General features: G+C 44.4%; 1 protein-coding gene across 2 annotated transcripts; it reads left to right on the forward strand.

The window, feature by feature from the left end:
• The first annotated feature begins 984 nt into the window (after positions 1 to 984).
• GCNA (germ cell nuclear acidic peptidase) lies at positions 985 to 18,934 on the forward strand. 2 transcript variants are annotated; one of them, XM_044764267.2, is made up of 9 exons: positions 985 to 1,104; positions 1,511 to 1,547; positions 8,019 to 8,101; positions 10,483 to 10,851; positions 11,832 to 11,907; positions 15,131 to 15,275; positions 16,505 to 16,643; positions 17,688 to 17,892; positions 18,200 to 18,934. In XM_044764267.2, the coding sequence occupies exons 3-9, from the start codon at positions 8,080 to 8,082 to the stop codon at positions 18,447 to 18,449; spliced, it is 1,206 nt and encodes a 401-aa protein (XP_044620202.1). In that variant the 5' UTR covers positions 985 to 1,104; positions 1,511 to 1,547; positions 8,019 to 8,079; the 3' UTR covers positions 18,450 to 18,934. The 2 variants fall into 2 exon arrangements, with proteins under 2 accessions (XP_044620202.1, XP_070358615.1); XM_070502514.1 differs by lacking the exons at positions 985 to 1,104; positions 1,511 to 1,547 and having other exon boundaries at positions 7,857 to 8,101.
• Positions 18,935 to 20,219: the final 1,285 nt, after the last annotated feature.

The following is a 20,219-nucleotide window of genomic DNA, read 5'->3' on the forward strand; positions in this document are numbered from 1 at the left end:
ATGGCTTGATGAGTGGTGCCATGTCTGTGCCGAGGATCCGAACTGGTGAAACCCTGGGCCACCGAAGCGGAGCGCGGGAACTTAACCACTCGGCCACGGGGCCGGCCCCTATATGTCAAACTTTATAAATATGTAAAACCATATACATATATGTAAAACCTTACTATTATGTCTATCTTCTTTTGCACTTTTGGTATCCTCTGTGCGCTCTGTGTCACAATAACTAATGTTAAGATTACCTATGATTAGGTCCTAGACTGTAGCCCGGCTCGAGCGCTGAAGTGATGCTTCTTGCGGCGTGACTTCTCTGAGCTGGATTGTGGATCTGTGTCATGAGTAGCTGACATGGGGTATTCAGTCAGCTGCTGTCAGGTGAGCTGAAGGATCCCAGGCCGAGGCTGAATGTGCTTTGGCGTCCCCTCAGGCAGTACCGCACAGCTATAACAACAGGCCAAGCAGCCTGCCAGAGGACGGGGAAGAATGAGTGCTAGGGCCTCTGGCAAATTGTGAGGCAGAGAAGCAGAGGCCCCAACGTCATAGTTCACTGTAGGAAGCAGTTCCCACTTTGAAATCATCCTTTGATTGCTCCCCAAGAAATAGACTTCAGCGTTTGTCTGTCTACCTCGATAGCAATCGCGGTAAGTAGGTCCTCTTCAAGCAGTAAAGCCCCCAAAGATGTCCTCCTTGCTCTTTTGCCCCTTTGATTTTTAACTGTCATCTGTTTATCCTCAAGTCCTTTCTCCTGTGCCCGCTTTCTCAGCATTCGCTTTTATATCTTTAAATAGAAATAAATCACTTGGCAGAAAACAGGCTTCTCACTGATAGCTAATGAGACTCAACTACCATTCTTCCGCGCTCTTTGATTCCGCAGGAAAGACTGAGCAGCTTGTTGCTTCTAATGTTTCTTCGCCTCCCCTATTGGGATCTTAATTTCATAAGCCCTTGAAACTATTTTGCTTTTCAGAAACTCTGATCTCTTCATTTGAGATTTTTGACATTTGGTTGCTTGTGATGTGAGTAGCCTTCTTTTAACACGGGATGTGTTTTATTTTTGCAGTTACATTCTTACTGTGGACTCGAGCAGTGATGAAGAACTGGAGCCCCGTAAGTAGAGTTCACTCAAAGCCGTAATTTACATTTTAAAGTGTAATTTAACCGTGCCTTTGTAGAGATGGCTAAAATGTGATTTGGGACATTAGGTGTAAGCTGATCTTAGATTTGTCCCCTCTTGGGTTCTCGCTAGATGGGTGAAAGGAAGTTTATTTCCCTCCTGTTAAGAGCAGAGGAAGTTCTCTGTGCTGCTTTTCTAATTTGCTTCCTTTCCCTTTTTCATTCTAGGTCTCCTTACGTTTATTTCCTGTCTCTGTCTCATGGGGGATGTAAGAGTCCCCCATAAATTTTAACCAGCTCTAACATATGGACTTTGGTTTTAGGGAGTTAAAGACATGGGTAACCAGATTTTATCATGCTTCAGATGCTTTCTGATGCTCTCTTTCTTTCTCTGATTTAGTTGTGGCCAAAGTGAGCACGCAGAAAGAGAATGTCAGGTGAGTAGGAGAATTAGTGAAATTGGATTTTTTTTAAGGAACGGTGTTCTGGGTAAGAAGATTTAAGAATAAAGGTCACATTTCCTCTGTGAACATCATGTTCAGGGTCATAATGGGTGTTCGATCTCACAACCAGATTCAAGACACTAGATTCCCTTACCTAATTGGTCAGTTTCTTCTTCAAAATGTCTCTGTGAACCATCCCTTAACTTGCAGTCTCCCCTACTCAGGCCCTTATCAGTTTTTACTCCTGTGTTAGTACAAGAGCTTTTTTAAATTTTCTATTTTATCTAGGTCATAATAGTTTATAACATTGTGACATTTCAGTTGTACGTTATTGTTTCTCAGTCATCATATAAATGTGCCCCTTTACCCCTTATGCCCACCCCCAACCCCCTTCCCCTCTGGTAACCACTAAACTGTTCTCTTTGTCCGTGTGTTAGTTTATCTTCCACATATGAGTGAAATCATGCGGTGTTTGTCTTTCTCGGTCTGGCTTATTTTGCTTAGCATAATACTGTCAAGGACCATCCATGTTGCAAATTTTTGTCTTTGTGGCTGAGTAGTATTCCATTGCATATATATATACACACACCGGATCTTCTTTGTCCAGTCATCAGTCGATGAGCACTTGGGTTGTTTCCAAGTCTTGGCTATTGTGAATAGTGCTGCAATGAATCATAGGAGTGTGTAAGCCTCTTTGAATTGTTGATTTCAAGTTCTTTGCATAAATACCCAGTAGTGGGATAGCTGGGTCATATGGTATTTCTATTTTTAATTTTTTGAGAAATCTCTATGCCGTTTTTGATAACGGCTGTACCAGTTTTCATTCCCACCAGCAGTGTATGAGAGTTCCCTTTCTCCACAACCTCTCCAATATTTGTTATATTTTGTCTTGGTGATTATAGCCATTTTTACGGGTGTAAGGTGATATCTTAGTGTAGTTTTGATTTGCATTTCCCTGATGATTAGTGATGTTGAACATCTTTTCATGTGCCTGTTGGCCATCTGTATGTCTTCTTTGGAAAAATGTCTGTTCAGATCTTTTGTCCATTTTTTGATCGGGTTGTTTGTTTTTTTGTTGTTGAGTTGTATGAGTTCTTTTTATATTTTGGAGATTAACCCCTTGTCACATATATGATTTGAAAATATTTTCTCCTAGTTGGTGGGTTGTCTTTTCGTTTTGTTCCTGGTTTCCTTTGCCTTGCAGAAGCTCATTCGTCTGATGAAGTCCCACTTGTTTATTTTTTCTTTTGTTTCCCTTGCCTGAGTAGACATGGTATTTGAAAAGATCCTTCTAAGACCAATGTCAAAGAGTGTACTGCCTGTGTTTTCTTCTAGGAGGGTTATGGTTTCAGGTCTTACCTTCAAGTCTTTGATCCATTTTGAATGAATTTTTGGGTATGGAGAAAGGTAATGGTCTACTTTCATTCTTTTGCATGTGGCTGTGCAGTTTTCCCAGCACCATTTATTGAAGAGGGTTTCCTTTCTCCCTTGTATGGTTTTAGCTCCTTTGTTGAAGATTAGCTGTCCCTAGATGTGTGGTTTTATTTCTGGGCTTTCAGTTCTGTTCCATTGATCTGTGTGTCTGTTTTTATGCCAGTACCATGCTGTTTTGATTACTATAGCTTTGTAGTATATTTTGAAGTCAAGGATTGTGATGCCTCCAGCTTTGTTCTTTTTTCTCAGAATTGCTTTAGCTATTAGCATCTTTTGTTGCTCCATATGAATTTTAGAATTCTCTGTTCTATTTCCATGAAGAATGTCATTGGGATTCTGATTGGGATTGCATTGAATCTGTAGATTGCTTTAGGTAGTATGGACGTTTTCATTATATTTATTCTTCCAATCCATGTGCATGGAATATCTTTCCATTTCTTTATGTCAGCATCGACTTCTTTCAGTAATGTCTTAGAGTTTTCACTGTATGGGTCTTTCACCTCCTTGTTTAAATTTATTCCGAGATATTTTATTCTTTTCGTTGCGATTGTAATTGGGGTTGTATTCTTGCATTCTCTTTCTGTTTAGAATATAGAAATGCTACTGATTTTTGTAAGTTGATTTTGTATCCTGCAACTTTGCTGTAGTTGTAAATTATTGCTAATAGTTTTCCTATGGATTCTTTAGGGTTTTCTGTATAGTTGTCGTGTCAAACAGCAAGAGTTTCACTTCTTCCTTGCCTGTTTGGATTCCTTTTATTTCTTTTTCTTGCCCAATTGCTCTGACCAAAACCTCCAGTACTTTGTTGAATAAGAGTGGTGAGAGTGGGCACCCTTGTCTTGTTCCTGTTCTCAGAGGGATGGCTTTCAGTTTTTCCCCATTGAGTATGATGTTGGCTGTGGGTTTGTCACATACGGTGTTTATTATGTTGAGGTACTTTCCTTCTATACCCATTTTATTCAGAGTTTTTATCATAAATGACATTGGATCTTGTCAAATGCTTTCTTTGCATCTATTGAGATGATCATGTGGTTTTTATTCTTCATTTTTTGTTAATGTGGTGTATCACATTGATTGATTTGCGGATGTTGAACCATCCCTGCATTGCTGGTATAAATCCCAGTTGGTCACAGTGTATAATCTTTTTGACGTATTGCTCTATTCTGTTTGCTAATATTTTGCTGAGGATTTTTGCATGTATGTTCATCAGCGATATTGGCCTGTAGTTTTCCTTCTTTGTGTTGTCCTTGTCTGGCTTTGGGATTAGGGTGATGTTGGCCTTGTACAATGTGTTTGAAAGTGTTCCATCCTCTTTAACTTTTTGGAATATTTTGAGAAGGATAGGTATTAAATCTTCTTTGAATGTTTGGTAGAATTCTCCAGAGAAACCATCTGGTCCTGGACTTTTGTTTTTTGGGAGGTTTTGATTACTGTTTCAATCTCTTTACTTGTGATTGTTCTGTTCAGTTTCTCTATTTCTTCTTGATTCAGTTTTGGGAGGTTGTAAGAGTCTAAGAATTTAGCCATTTCTTCTAGATTGTCCCATTTGTTGGCATATAGTCTTTCATAGTATTCTCTTATAATCCTTTGTATTTCTGTGGTATCTGTTGTATTTCTCGTCTTTCATTTCTAATTTTATTTATTTGAGCTTTCTCTCTTTTGTTCTTAGTGAGTCTAAGAGTTTGTCAATTTTATGCATCTTCTCAAAGAACCAGCTCTTTGTTTCATTGATCCTTTCTACTGTTTTTTGGTTTCAGCTTCATTTATTTCTGCTCTAATTTTTATTATTTCCCTCCTGCTGACTTTGGGCTTTGTTTGTTCTTCTTTTTCTAATTCTGTTAGGTGTAGTGTAAGATTGCTTATTTGAAATTTTTCTGGTTTGTTAAGGTGGGCCTGTATTTCTAGAAGTTTCCCTCTTAGGACCATTTTTGCTGCCTCCTGTGTGAGTTGATATGGTGTACTTTTATTTTCATTTGTCTCCAGATATTTTTGATTTCTCCTATAATTTCTTCAATGATCCATTGGTTGTTCAGTAGCATGTTTGTTAGTCTCTACATATTTGTGTCTTTCCCAGCTTTTTTTGGGTACAAGAGGTTTTTAAGTGGACTCCTCACCCTGATCTCTTCCTCCTCTGGTCCAGTCTGCATCCCACTTCCAGATTAATCCCCTGAGGCACTGCTTTGATCATATTGATCCCCTGTTCAAATTGCTTGTCATAGGAATATCAAGCTGTTTAGCCCAGTAGGCGGAGTCCTCTGTGATCCGACCCTAATCTATCTTTCAGCATTATCTACTGCTATGCCTATTAGGGAGCCCTCTGTTTTAGCCGGGGCCAGAAGAAGAGGTGTTGTCTAGGTGCCAGACTACAGGAGGTGCGAAAAATATTACTGGAATAAATCTGAAATATGGTGCTATGTAACTGTGGTTTCTACATCGACTCCTTGAATTACTGTAGAAATGTGTATTGTTCGTTCCTGTTCCCTCACCAAGCCAAATAGTGCTGTCAAGGGGGAAAACTTTTTTCTAGCTAGTTCTGATTTATCTCTTGATTATTTTGCAACATGTAAGCCACCAATCCTGACGCCAATGTGTGAAACGTGACTTAAAGTTAGCAGTTGCAGTCAGCTGAAATTATAGAACCAAATAATGCGTTGTGTAAAGCTGTTTACTGGAAATGATTGGTTTTATTCTTTATACTTTTAAAGTCAAGTTTATTGAGATATGATTTACATACAGCAAAATTCACCCTTTTTAGGTGTACAGTTTGATGAATTCTGACCAATGTATATGGTAACGTAGCCCTCACCACAAAGATGCAGAGTATTTCCGTCACTGTCATTTACATTTTAAGTGGCTTATCAAGGATCATAAGAAGTATTCTTGTTTTCAGTATTATACGTAATAAAGTCCTTATTTGATAATACATTTCAAAGTACAGTAGTTCCTCCTTAACCACGGGATATGTTCCAAAACCCCCAGTGGATGCCTGAAACCACAGATAGTACCAAACCCCGTATATACTATGTATTTTCCTATGTATACATACCTATGCTAAAATTTAATTTGTAAATTAGGTACAGTAAGAGATTAACAACAATAATTAATAATAAAATAGAACAATTATAACAATATGCTATAATAAAAGTTACTGTACATCTTAGCAGCCTCAGCATACAATTTTTTTCTTTCCTTATTAAGTCGAGAACTTTCAGGTTTTCACTTAAAGGAGACACTTTACAGCTTCTCTTTGGCATATCCGAATTGCTGGCATCACTACTCTTGTGCTTTCGGGCCATTATTAAATAAAATAAGGGTTGCTTGAACACAAGCACTGCGATATCATAATAGTTGATCTGATAACCGGGATGACTACCAAGTAACTAATGGGAGGGTAGCATATACAGCAGGGACATGCTGGACAAAGGGACGATTCACGTCCAGAGCAGGACAGAGTGGGATGATGTGAGATTTCATCACATTACTCAGAACGGCATGCAATTTAAAACTTATAAGTTGCTTATTTCTGGAAGTTTCCATTTAATATTTTTGGATAACAGTTGATGTGGGTAACTGAAACTGTGGAAAGTGAAACCAAAGATAAGGGGGGACTACTGCATCCAATTTTTAAACAGAAAAAATTGGTTTCTTCCTGCCTCCACTAGATAGATGTTGAACAAATATATAAAGAAAATCCGTTTTAAGGGGCCTGCTGGGAGAGCTCGCAGATCTTGGTCTGGTCCCAGGTGGCTTCTATATATGGGATACCGTAGGAAGGGTGAATCTGGGGAGGAAGGTGATGAATTCAGTTTTGGGCATGTTGAAATTGAGAGGCCTATAGAACAGGGTTGATATTCAAAACATTTAACAACCAACAGAGTACATACAGGGATTAGTCAGGATGGCTGCCTGACTGGTCAGAACAGATGCCATCAATAAATGGTAAGGCTATTCCTGTGCGTGCTGACTAAAAATTGGCCCTACCCACAAGATATCCAAGAAGGAAGCTGAAGCTGTGGAGCTAGAAATTGGAAGAAAGTTGGGCTGAATATAATGGATTGGGCTGTCAGATAGATAATGCTTATCCAACCCTTAGGAGTTGATTAGATCGGTATGAAAGGGCTGGGGATAAGCCCTGGGAATGAGTTGAGAAAGAGAAGTGAGTGAGAAGGAATGGATGGAAAGGTGAGAAAAGAACCCAAACAGACCATTATCCTGGAAATCAAGAAAATAATTTTAAGGATAGAGTGGTCAATAGGACAGCAAAGGCCCATCAACTTGGCAGCTTACAAGTGGTGAATATGGTGGAAATGGGTTAATGGATTTGTGTCTGTAACAGGTGCAGACAAGTCCTCTGTTTTTAATAGTTTTCTCTCATTACAAAGGTATATCAGACTTATTGTACGCTGTTTGGAAAATACAGAAAGGTGGCAAATTTCAACCTTCTGGAACCTCTGACCCAAATACTAGGGCTGGCCGAGAATGAGGGCCCTAGAGGGGTGTTCACCACTGGCACCCTGCGTGGCACAGCAGTACTGCTGAGTTTGACTCCTGCCAGAGTGGTCTGTCAATTAGAGAGGGTGGTGCTGGCTTCAGGCTGCAAAGAGTGGTGCCGAGGAGAAACCTCCCTGCCCTAAGGCTGCCTCGCTCCATCTGTGGCCTCTACACTTCCCAGGCAGCCGGATCTCAACGTTGATAAAGAAAAATGGCAATTGACTAGACGTTTCCCTAATCAGTTTCCCCCCTGCACCCAACTGTTTGATTACATATCCTCTGACTGTCCATTTCACTCTCAGTACTTGACAGATACCTCTGTTTGAAAGTATTGAAACAGATGGAAAGATTCAGTAGAAAGGTAGGAAATCAGAAATAATGATTTAGTAGTTCCCAAGAAGGGGGCCAGAGTTACTGCAGGAGACAAAGCAACAAAGCATTTCTAAGTGATCATGTACGTTATAGAAAAGGAAGAAAATGCCAGGAAAAGAAGAATGTTGCATTCATGTCTCTCTTTTGTTTTTCCATCTCATCACTCAGCTACGTGGTGATTGACTCAGATTCGGAGGATGAATACTTCCCTGAGGAAAAGAGAGCTAAGATGTCTGAAATAAGTAGCAAAGGCAAGTATACTACTAACTGACAGAAGCGGCTGAGCTCTGCAGCCTCATCACACACAGTCATTTCAGGATAAGAGCCCACAAACGTTCTATGCTGTCTCTTAATAGTGGGTGCCACCACTTCTTTCCTCATAGGGGCTGCATGTGGATGTGCTGGATACCCCACACTGCCTGGTAAATCTCCTAACCCGGCAGCAACTGTTCCTGCTGCCTTAGACCGTGGGCGGCCCCCTCAGCAGAGTTCTTTCCTAGCTAGCAGCACATCGAGGGAGCAGAGGGAAGAAAGTCAAGAACTGAGACTGCGAAGTGTGCAGGCTGCTCTCCCCCTTCCGCTCTTTTCCTCCTCCTCTATGTGTGGGAGTGACAAAGGGGGAAAGAGGAGTAAGAGGCACGGGCTCATTCTTTCCAGCCTGATGGAGAGAGACTTGGGTGGGTGATGGTTGTGGGCCGGCAGGCAGTGGCTTCTCAGGGGAATCCTTGCTTTCTCCATCTAGCTGTTTGTCTTTGCCTTTCGCTACTCCCTTTATAGTTTCTAGAGAGCCCTGTTTTCCTTAGGACCTGTTGCCCACAGCAGATCCTTGCCTCTTTGGATGCAGAGGCCCTTTTAATCTTTCGGGAGGTGTGGAGCTCTACTTGAAGTTCAGAACCTTTCTCAGTGGGTGTGAAACATAGGAAGACTGGGAGTTTCTTAAGCATCAGCGATGGTGTTTTATTGATCTTTGTTCGCTTGGTACCAGGTATAGGACATGGTACATTGGCACCTAGTTAACGTACTGGCACCCTTAAAATACCGGCTACTTTGATAACTACCCAAGAGCTACTGTTGGCCAGAGTTTCCTAGCTAACCTGGGATATCACAGCAGAGAAAGGAGAGGTGGCTTGGAACCCCAGTCTCCTACTGTTTCACCACCTGTCCCCTCTAATTTCTTTTCTCCCTCCTTCTCTCTAGCTCTGAGTGGATTGCCTGAGCAGGACAGAGGTCCAGGTGCAGAGTGGGGTGTATGACATGACAAGCGACCACAATGCAGAGGGAGCCCCCAAGGGAGGTAGCTTTAGAGTAGGGCATGAACGACAGAGCAGGAACCAATGCATCACTATAGGCCACCTGTTGCTGACTCCTTGAATCAGAAGATCCGTAGTCTTTTGAGGATGAACTTTCAACTAAGGCCGCTCTTCCCTCTCTGACTGGTGGACTCTAACTGTGGGCGTCCATCCAAATAGGGGAGGGATGAAGAATGCTCCGGCAGGACTGGCTTTGTATGTTTCTTTACTGTTCTCCACACACCATTTCTTTTGTTATTGTAATGAATTTACGTAATTTTACAGAAAAAACGGCCCCCAGAGCTTTAACACATGCTTCCAACTTTGCCTCTAACCTTGGCAATGTAGTGTGTCCCCCTTTTTTTTAAATTTCAGCTACAGGTGGGAAGTCTTTAAATTTTCTAGGAAAGATGACTTTTTATCATAGGAACACCCACTCCTTTCTCTTTCTTTATTGCATATCTGAAGTTCTTTGATAATTAATTCAAATAATAGATGAGACCTTCAAAATATATTATCCCAAATCTGCAATTTTAGGATAAAGAGTTTTTGCACCATAAATATATTTTCACATCTTGACTGTGCTGTGGTTTATATTTTTTACATCCAGAATCATAGAAACCTAGAAGTTGGGCTCTGAACAGACTCCAGAGAGCATGTGGTCTTAGACACGCTGCCCCTTATTTCCAGATGAAGAGATCCTCAGTGAGGGCGATGACATTCCAGATGTTCCCAAGGCCTCTCAGTGCTGACATGGGGACTGAACTCCTCACTCTTACATCAGTGGTTCTGAGAGCTTTGCACTTATGGACTAGGTAGAAAATTAAATTTTGGTGGCTAACAGAGAGTTGCCAATTTTTGTCTAATGATGAAAGTAAATTGTAATTACCATCTACTATTACCATAACTTCTTAAAGTGCACCAAAAGTTTAGTGAGGACATAATCTCAAAATAAAGGACAGTCCTTTAAATCATAAAAATTGAACTTGCTGGGAAGAAACCTCACTTTATTATTCTCATTTCTTTTATTTTTCTGTGGACCAGTGAAAATATACAAGTCTGCAGACCTGTGCTTGGGAAGCACTGAGCACCTTCACTGTGCCGCTGCTTGGAGAATGTAACTTGAAAATTGCCACCGGACTTGGATTGATGTTTTGTCTGTCACTGTCCTCAGTAAAATGAAAAAATAATAGAGGGAAAACAATAAAAAATAACTGATTCTTAACTGTGATTCATAATGTCAGTTCCTGGCTTGTTTAATTTGTGCTCAATAGTCTGAAGTTGGATGTATAAGGGGGCTGGAGGAAGTATATTTATATGTGATTGTGTCTCTTAAATTTCAGATGAGATTCTGGAAGTGCTACCTGATACTGGCGAACAGCCCAGCAGCAAGGAGCCGGCGATACTTGTTATTGATGATGATGATAGTATTGAGGTGCAGGGCCCTATCATAATAGAAGACGATTCGTGTGATCAGGCCCAAATTTCCTCAAATGAAAAAGAGATGGATGGGTTTGCTGTCTCCCAGTGCGATTCATCTGGTGGTGTTGGTGAGCAGGATCTTGGTGAAAATCTCTGCCAATCAACGAGTGATCCTGAGGCTAACCTAGAGATTGAAGGTGGAAAATTGTCAGCTGATGAAGAGCCTGTGTTTGTGATGGAACAACCAAGGAAAAGGAAAAATAAAACCAAAAATGTATCTGTGACACCTGGTAAGCCAATCAAACCAAGTACACCTGTCCCACCGCGCATGCCAGCCATGCCCTTTCCCCTGGATATGTCTGTCTTGTCGGGTCTGCCTGTCCTGCCTATCAGCTCTGTGGCATTTCAGCAGCTTCCCGGTGGCCAAGGAAGGCAGCCATCCCAGTGAAAAGGGTCTTTCTGGGGATGGGGGGTGGGGGGCTGCCTGTGTCTTAGTATTCACCATTCCATCCACCTTGCTCCCTGCACTTCCTGTCCTGAAGATATCCCATTTTCCTTAGGACCCGGCCAGCGGTCACTTCTCTAAGAAGCTGTAAGTCAAAGTTGCTCCTCCCTCCTGGGTTTCCAAGGTTCCTGGACCCTGTCTCTACCAAAGTACTTACACATCTGTGTTACAGTGTGTTTCTGAATCTGTCCTCCCAGTAGATGGGGAGCCTCGTGATGGGAAGACTCGTACTCGTCTTTTAGTCTCTTCCAGGATGTGGCTGGTGTTTGGCACTTATTAGATGTTTAATAGCTTTTTAAAATAGATGAATGATTGGCACTACTGATACATGTCTCTGGCTAGAACAGCTGGCAGTATGGGTGCTGGACAAAGGTGGAAAGATTTGGCTTGCTTAGTGGGGGAAGGTGCTGCCTAGGATATGAGCCACTTTCCTCAGAGCAAGTGTGTGAGCTATGCCATACCAGTCCTTATACTGCGCCTGCCGCAGTTGCCCCCACAGTCTAAGCTCTGACGGCATGCTCATGTAACCTACGCAGTCCTCCGTGCCTATGACAGAATCCTACCCAGCTTACTCTGCTGGCAGCTGGGACGCACAGAGGTAAAACCTTTCACGCTGCCTGATGGAGCAGTATGCAGGCTGCAGACAGTTTCCATTTATGGGTGTTGCTCTGGGCTTGGCTATGGGGGCTCCTCCTGGGTTTAGCTTTCTGCAAGTTGCTTGATGGTACCAATTTTCAGGGTACAAATGAACTGTTATCTTTTCAGCTGTTAGCAAACAAAAAAGGTGTGGGCCTTCAAAGAAGAGACCCAGCACAGCAAAATTTGAAGAATGTGGAACTGGGTATGTACTGCTCATGTTCAACTGAACGGAAGTTGATTGCACAATTGTCACATGTTAAGCAGTCCACTGGGAACGTGGGAGTGTCTTCAAGGGGATGAAGGAGTCTGGTGGGGGAGGGGGACAAGGTTTCCATCCCTGAATCGAGAGGGCAGAAGCAGGAGGCAGGGGTGGCGGAGGCGCCCCACTGCTCCCCCTCCCGGCCCCGGCAGAGGCGGTGTGGGCGCTCTGCAAAAATCCCTGCAGGGCTGACGGGAGCCCTTTTGCCCCTAGCAGCTCTGGCCTCTGAGGTTTCCTTTGTCCTTAAGTTCAGATTAAAGAATGACGTGTAGCCAAACAAGATATTTTTTTTCAGGCTAGATACAGCCTCATGGCCACCGGTTTGCACTAAGCCAGAGCAAACGCAGTGAAATGGTGAGAAGGCAGAGCCAACGTGCTGCTCCAAAGCGCTGGAATTGGAGGGAGGGCAGCCAAGACTGTCTGCCAGGTTTTTCTTGTGCTTTCAATGAACCTGTTACTCTTACTACTTGTATATGCTCTTGTGAACTTTCCAAGCTGTATTAAACATTGGAGTGAAATAGATTGCTTGTAGTTCCTTTATTTTTATTGAACTATATATAATTGATACTGAAAACAGCAGGTCATTTAGACCAAAGACATACTAATACTTTAAGGAAGCAAAGAAACTAATACGTTTTCTCATTTAGATTCCAGGAACTTCTCACTTTTTCCCTTAAAATATTATGTAGTAAGCATAATTTTCTTTCTTTGTTTTTACTTGCGTTCAGGAGTAGTATATACTTACGTCTTAATTATCTTACAAGAGAAGGCATATATTTGAAGGGCTGTATGTTTATTTTTTACTTGTATTTTGAGACAATAAATGCATCTTAAGGGGAGAGGAAGAATGATGTGTCAGGCTTTGGGGCCACGGAGCAACTTGGGCCTGAGCAGAGGCTCTGTTTCTGCACTTCTCGCTGGGTGAGCGAGCCGACAGCAGTTTGGCGTGTTCTCTGCTAGATGGATCCCCTTTCAGCAGAGTTTCTTCTCTGGATACCTAGATACACGTTTAAGCTGCTTTGCCTATAGGGACATGTGTCTTGGGTAGCTCCCAGGTTGCTTTGCTAGAGAGTGTGACACAGAAAGGAAGAGGCTGCCCCTTTGTGTCTTTGTCCTCTGCACCAGCCAGAGGAGGCCAGTCTGTTTGGACCCATCACTGTTGCCGTGGTACTTCCTGTTTCGGTCTGTCGGCTCCTGCTGTGCCTAGCATTGTTCCTGTGGAGGCTGTTTGCTGGTCATGGCGTCTGATGTGCCCATTGGGGTCTTGTTGCTTCCTCTGATGTGGAGGTGCTCAGCCTGCAGTCAAATAGCACAGACATTGAGGTGAAAGTATGCTAAGCGATGAGGCCTGCTTGACTGTGAGCACAAATGCACACAGGGGTCATGTTCTCTGCTGAGATTTGCAGATGGTTTGAGTTTTCATCTGTCACCTTTTCTGATGCAAATTTGCTTTCAGAACTAAGTAATTTGAGGCGGAAATGTTCGTCACCTGTATCAGGCTTTGGGACGAAGACCTTTTAGCTGCCTTTGTCTTATCTGGTACTTTTCCCCCTCTCCCCACCCCAGCCACCTCACATAGGGTTTATTTTGTGGCTTAAGGGTTAATGAGTGTCCTGGCAAAACCTCAGTCTCAGGAGTTCTGTTAAGTCAGAAATTCATTCCCTGTGTTTGCTCCTGTTTTTTCGTTTTGTGTTCTTTTGTTTTGTTTTGTTTTCGAGGAAGATTAGCCCTGAGCTAACATCTGCTGCCAATCCTCTTTTTGCTGAGGAAGCCTGGCCCTGAGCTAACATCCATGCCCATCTTCCTCTACTTTATACGTGGGACGCCTGCCACAGCATGGCTTGCCAAGCGGTGCCATGTCCTCACCCGGGATCCGAACCGGGGAACCCCGGGCCGCCGGGGCAGAACGTGCGCACTTAACCGCTGCGCGCCTGGGCCAGTTTTATCTTTCCAGCTCTGTGGGCTCATCTCTTTGGATTTGTGGATTGTTCTAGCCAAGATAAAAATGTTTCAGTTTAAACAAATAGTTATTGTCAGTGTGAGTCCTTTATGTGCTCAGCACTATTCTTTGTGCATTTGAGTTAGACCTTGACAGATGGGGCAGTAATAGTGGTCTAAAGCAAAGGCCGTGAGATTCAGTGTCTCTGTGAACTTTGGGTGAGTCACTCAACCTCTAAGCTTCAGTTTCCTCGTCTGCACACTGGACATCATAAAGATAGGAATAGCTTCTTTGGCGTGTGGTAGTGCGCATTAAATATGATAATGCAAAAGGAAGTTCTTTGCGAATGATGGAGCGCTACCCAGATGGTGCTTCTCAGTAGAGGTGGAGATGTGCTCATTCTTGGCCATGGCAGATGGGTTGTGCCGAGGCGTGAATGAACCGGGGGGAATCACAGTTGGTGGCCAGGGAACGTTTAGGTTGCCCACTTTGGCTAGAGAGGAAATGGCAGCTGGAAATAGAGGTCGGGACCAGGTTGACCTGGGCCTTGAATGCCAGGCCAAGGAGTCAGTGAAAAGCCGGAGAGGGGCGTAAGTGGAACATGACCTAGGAAAATTAATCTGGAATCGTGTGTATGGTTGGATTAGAATAAAAAGAGCCCGGAGGTAAGGAACAGAGTTAGAGGGATGCTGTGGTATCAAAGCAGAAAAGGGAGGCCAGGAACTTGACCGAGGGTGGTGCCAGTGGGGTAGAAAAAGAGGGGCTGGATGGAAGAGATGAAGTGAAGGAGAGAGTGGTCTGTTTTTGTGCCTAATTGAATATAGGGTAAGGGAGAAATGAATTAAAAATGTCTCTGAGGTATTCAACCTGTTATAACAGGAGTTGCGTCATTACACACGTTGAGCTGGAGACATGCTCATGTCGGTCGGTTGGAAATTTGCATTGAGCACTTGTCAACTCAGAACTGGATCTCGGGAGAGACTGGGACTGCGGGTACAGGCGTGGGATCACGCCTGTTGAAACCACAGACTTCACATTTCTGAGAATGTGCAAGGGGTGAAGAGAAAAAGGCTATGAACAGAAGCTCGGGCAATGCCCTCATGTAAGGAGCTGGAAGGAAGAGGGACCAGCAAGCCCTCCAGTTCTCTGTTGACATGAGCTGTATGTATGCATTTCTCCCATTGATTTCTTTAGCTCTGCAAAACTCAGTCGAATTTACCTTTGCAGGAATGCTATGTGCGAAATACCTGGATGCTTCTTGCGTGATCTGGAAAACTCAAAGCAGTATTCTGGAAGGAAGTTCAAGCAAAATAAGGATGAATTGGTTCAGAGAATCTACACTCTGTTTAACAACTCGGTGTTTGATAAAAAGGTAGAGTAAATGAAGAAGCACTTACTGAGCACCAGCTCTGTGCCCAGCACTCCTGGGTGCTGTGAGGTGTGCAGACGTGCTAACTGTGTTTCCTGCCCTTGAGGAGTGTCGATTTAGATGGGGAGATGAGACACGCGTACGTGAAAGAAATAGAGAATGTATGTGGGTTCAACTGTGTGCTACAGGTTGTCACTACCACAGGAGATCAGCAGAGGGAGAAATCACTGAGAGCCTGAGCGGTCAGGAAATAGGATTGCCAGCAGGAAGTGAAACTTGTTCTGGTTCTTGCAGGATGGTGAGCGCAGAGAACAACAGTGATGGGGGAGAGGGCATGTGCTGAGGCTTGACCATCTGGAAGAGAGGGTTCGTGTTGAAGAATAACGGGAAGGAGCTAGGTGACCCTGGGCAAGTTATTTAACCCCTCTGCCTCAGTTTCCTCAACTGTAAAATGGAGACAAAAATACTGCCTACTACTGCATAGAGTTATTGTTAGGCCTAGCTAAGTTGACACACCTGACGTGCCTGGAACAGGGCCTATGACATCGTAAGCAGTACGTGTTGGCTATTTTTTTTTTTTTTTTTTGGATAACATAGCACTAGGTAACGGAGGACCGTGGGAATCAGGTTGGAGGAGCTTGAATTGAAATCAGTAGGCACCACTGCACGGGGATATGACGTGACATGAAATGGCTGCTGAAAGAAATTGATCTGTCTGAAGCGTGGGGGTGTGGACTGGACTGGAGAGAATCTGGAGGCAGAGAGACCCGGTGATCTTTAGGTTTTTCAGACTTTATTGTCTCTAGTGACAAAACTTCCTGCGGGGAAAGTTCTTAACAGCTTTCTAAAGGTCCCCCAGCCTTTGATGCCTTTCCTGATGACAGTGGTGTTACATCAGATGACTCTGATTAGCAGAACCTGAAGTGTTCTGAGTTGCATTTTCCATTTTGCCTCACCACTCTTACGCACAGGTTTCCGTCTCCTGCCTCAGCAGGCTTGTACTTCTCTCCTCGGCTGCCCCTGACTTCATCTCCATGCAGGGGAGTGCAAATCCCGCAGTCACCTGCTCTCAACAGTCTCCCTTGTGTCCTGACTGCCTGTTAATTCTCTTTACCTGGGCTTCAACTTGGCTTTTATTCTCCCCAGAATGTTTAGATTTGTGAAACTCTTGACAATATTTTCTGATCTGCTTAGAACTGCTTTCTGATTCACTGTTTGCTTTGCATTCTCAGCTGCCGGAGAAAATAGATATCGGCTGGAATAACAAGATGCTGAACACTGCTGGCTCATGCACCACTGGCGAGGCACGGTACCCAAAGAAGGAGCGCTATGCTAAGATTGAGATTTCTCTGAAAGTCTGTGACTCTGCAGGTGAAGGCAGGGGCATGGCAGCTGCCCCACTGTACTCTTCCCTTCTGACGCAGTGCCCGTTCAGTTGTTCTTAGGTGCTGGTATTCTCTGGCAGCCTGTGTCACAGCTTTACCTGTCATTCCTGGGGAACAGACCTACTATGTGTTGCTTAGAGGACATTATTATTGGATGTCTCACCATCCCTGAGAATCCGACTATCTCTCTTTCTACTAGGCCTAACTTTCTCTCTGCACTCCCTGTTGTCAGTGACAGTGTCTCCATTCCCCTAGTAACTGAGGTTCAAGGTCTCCAGCCTCTAGCCAATCACCAGATCTCCATAATGACTCTCCTATCTCCATTCCTTCTCCATCTGCCTCTGCCCAGGTATTGGCCCTCGTCGCCTTGCTCACCACGGCATTGCTTTCCTGCTGGGAAACCTAGGGCCTGCCGATGCCTGGAGCCTGGCTTTCAAGGCCACCATAGCCTGCCCACTCCGCTTGGCCACTCTTGTCCCTCACTGCTCCACCACTGGCCTCTGCTCCAATGAGACTTTCTTCACGCTGGCTTTCAAAATGTACCCCCTGCCTTCCTGGCCCCCTCCTTTGCTCACACTTTTCCCACACCTAGAATGGCCTTACTTATCTTGCAAATCCAGTCAATTGTTAAGGGCCCAGCTTAGATCCCAGTTTCTCCATGGAGCTTCTCCCGACCAAATCCCATGGCCATGGTGATCGCTCCCCACCCTGTCCGCTTATGTCCGTGGAGGGTGGAAACCAGGTCTTGGCTGGATGTATTTCCAGCAGCATCCCACAAAAAGAGGAGCGTGCTGGAGCTGCTCCAAAAAGACTTGCTCAGCTCAGGCTCTCTGCCGTTAACAAAGTTGGGTTGAAGTAGGTAGAAGTTTCACTTTTTGCATCCTGGGAAGATAACACTCACGCTTGCCTGCATATGCTTATGTGAGATGGCTCTGTGTCTGGTGGGGTTGAGAGTCTCGGGCTGGTTGGGTAGAAGACCAGAAGGGGATCAGTTTAAGTGCTCATGATTTCTTTTCATTCCTCTTCCAAGACCGACTCCGGGATACTTTGGTCCATGAAATATGCCACGCAGCCTCCTGGCTGCTCGATGGTATCCGTGATTCTCATGGGGACGCATGGAAGTATTATGCCCGAAAGTCTAACATGGTGCACCCGGAGCTGCCCAGGGTCACCCGCTGCCACAACTACAAGATTAACTACAAGATTTATTATGAATGTACTCAGTGCAAATTCAGGTAAGGCCCTTCCCCTCAGACTTTTTCCACTTATCTGTTTACTACGGCCTCCAAGTAGCTCTTCAATGATTTTTATTAGTAAGTACATGGCTATCTGACTTGAGCAAAATCTCTCTCCTCCTTTCCATGTCCTCTTTCTCCATTCTCTCCTACTTTGCACTGGCCTGACCACTGCCACTGCTTGGTGCCCCATTCTTTGAGAACCCACAGAAAACGTCTTGCTTTGGGCCCAAGGCCAGCAGCTCAGAGAAGATGCTGAGGTACAGTGACTGATTCCTTTGCTGTGTGGTGTCTCTTTCCTCGTTAGGATCGGCCGCTACACCAGATCGTTGAACACCGAACGCTTTTTCTGTACCATTTGCAAGGGTCCTCTGGTCATGCTGCCGTTAACTCGGAAAGATGGAACCCCCATTGAGCCCCATGTGAGGCCCTTTGCCAAGTACGTGCAGCAGTATTACACGCTAGTGAAGGAGGAGACGGCAGGGCTGAGCCACGGGGATGTGATGAAAAAGCTCGGCAAGGATTACATGGCCAAGAAACAAAGGCAAGAGCGTTGAGGTTATCTGACAGTGCGTTTGTGTGAGCAGAGTCCTCTGCTGGTGAAGAAGTTTTAGAAAAATATGTTTGTTTCTATGAATATTAGAATTTAAATCATTTTTAAAGTTCCTGTTGTTAATGATGGTTATTCTTAACCAAGGTTCTATTGCTAACCATTTTGTGCCCTTGACAATATGCAGAAGCCCTTTGGGTCCCCCTGGGGCTTTACTTAGACTCCATATTTTAAGGTGTAGAACAAAATGCAAAAGAGAAACGAGTTTTCGAGAGTGGCAAGTTGAGAGAATGAGAGTAACGCTGGAAAGAGAACAAACTTTAAAGGCAGCACTTCAAAACCAGGGCTGCTGGCAGATGCAACCTTTTACCCCTTCCTAGGAGTAAAAGACAAACGTGTTTTATGAATTAGTTGCTCTTGACATTGAAGCCATCTGAGCCAATGTAATTGCTCATAAAATAAAAAAAAAAAATAAAGTGTTTTCTGCAATTCACTTTTTAGCAAAGTCTGTTCATTGACACCTGCGCCCAGAGCAGAACAAACCCTCGGGTCTTTTGTCCAAGACCCTGGACATCTAAGTTCGCCAGGATGTGTCTGGAAGAGCGCTTTCCATTCTGGGTTTCTCTCTGGTTTTATGACTGCCCATGAGCACTGCAGCCTCCTGCTTCTGGGAGATATCCAGGGCGTAGACTGGGATCCATGTTGTATTCGTTTCCCGTTGCTGCCATAACAAATTGCCACCAGCTTAGTGACTTAAAACAACACAAATGTATTATCTTAAGCTCTGGAGGTCGGAAATCTGGCCGACCTCACTGGGCTCAAATCAAGGTGGGGGCCCTGGTAGGGGGCGGTAATCCGATTCCTTGTCTTTTCCAGCTTCTAGAGGCCGCCTGCATTCCTTGGTTTGTGGCCCCTTCTTCAGTCCTCAAAGCCAGCAACATCTCTTTCTCTGACTCTCTCTCCCCTTCTGCCTCCCTCTTTCCCTTTCAAAGGAACCTTGTGATGACATTGGGCCCACCTGGATAATCCAAGAACATCTTCCTATTTTCAGGCCAGCTGATTAGCAACCTCAATTCCCTTTTGCCATGTGGGGTAACATATTCACAAGTTCCGGGGATTAGAGTGGAGACATCTTTGGGGACCCGTTATTCACTCTGCCACAAACATCTTTACTAGTCTAGCATCACTGATGCTTTTTATAGGCAGGATGTGTTATTCTGTCATTTTCCTTCCTTCGCTCCTTCCTTCATTTTGCAGATGCTTAGAGTGTTCTTTTAGTGGCCACAAACTGAAGCCGAAGCGCAAGTCTGAGGGATTGGGTATGTGCACAGGGCAGTACGAGCTTCCCTAGTTAAATCCTCGGGTCCCTCCTCCCAAGTCCCACCTCCAGCCGTATCTGCAGTCTCAGCAAAGGCCCAGCTGACCTGTGAAACTGGACCATGGCACATGGGTGACTTAATTAGGGGGAACTGACAGTACAGTGGTTCCACCCCTGCAAAGGGAGGGTCTGGCCCTCTGCCTTAACTCAGTAACCCTGTCACCTGCCTTTCTAGGGAGCCCTGGTCATTTCTTCCACTCCCTTCCACCCCAGCTAGAGCCATGGGAAAATGCTCCCCACAGCCCACCCGTGCCTCCAGGTGGCCCATGTACTAATGACTGCTGGCAAGTCATCTGATCTCGTTGCTTTACATCAGTCCCACTGCCGTTTCCCTAGTAAGAGCCTGCATCGCCTCTCACCCGACTAACCACCACAGCCTTCTAACTGGCCTCTAGGATA

This window comes from Equus asinus, chromosome X, assembly GCF_041296235.1.
Source record: "Equus asinus isolate D_3611 breed Donkey chromosome X, EquAss-T2T_v2, whole genome shotgun sequence".
In the NCBI taxonomy this organism is placed as follows: Eukaryota; Metazoa; Chordata; class Mammalia; order Perissodactyla; family Equidae; genus Equus; species Equus asinus.

Excerpts from the sequence above, each read along its gene's own strand:
- GCNA (XM_070502514.1), top strand. The coding sequence starts at position 7,984 with ATGTCTCTCTTTTGTTTTTCCATCTCATCACTCAGCTACGTGGTGATT. Across the intron at positions 11,908-15,130 it reads TTTGAAGAATGTGGAACTGG|GAATGCTATGTGCGAAATAC; the intron begins GTATGTACTGCT and ends TTACCTTTGCAG. Across the intron at positions 17,893-18,199 it reads TGTACTCAGTGCAAATTCAG|GATCGGCCGCTACACCAGAT; the intron begins GTAAGGCCCTTC and ends TTTCCTCGTTAG.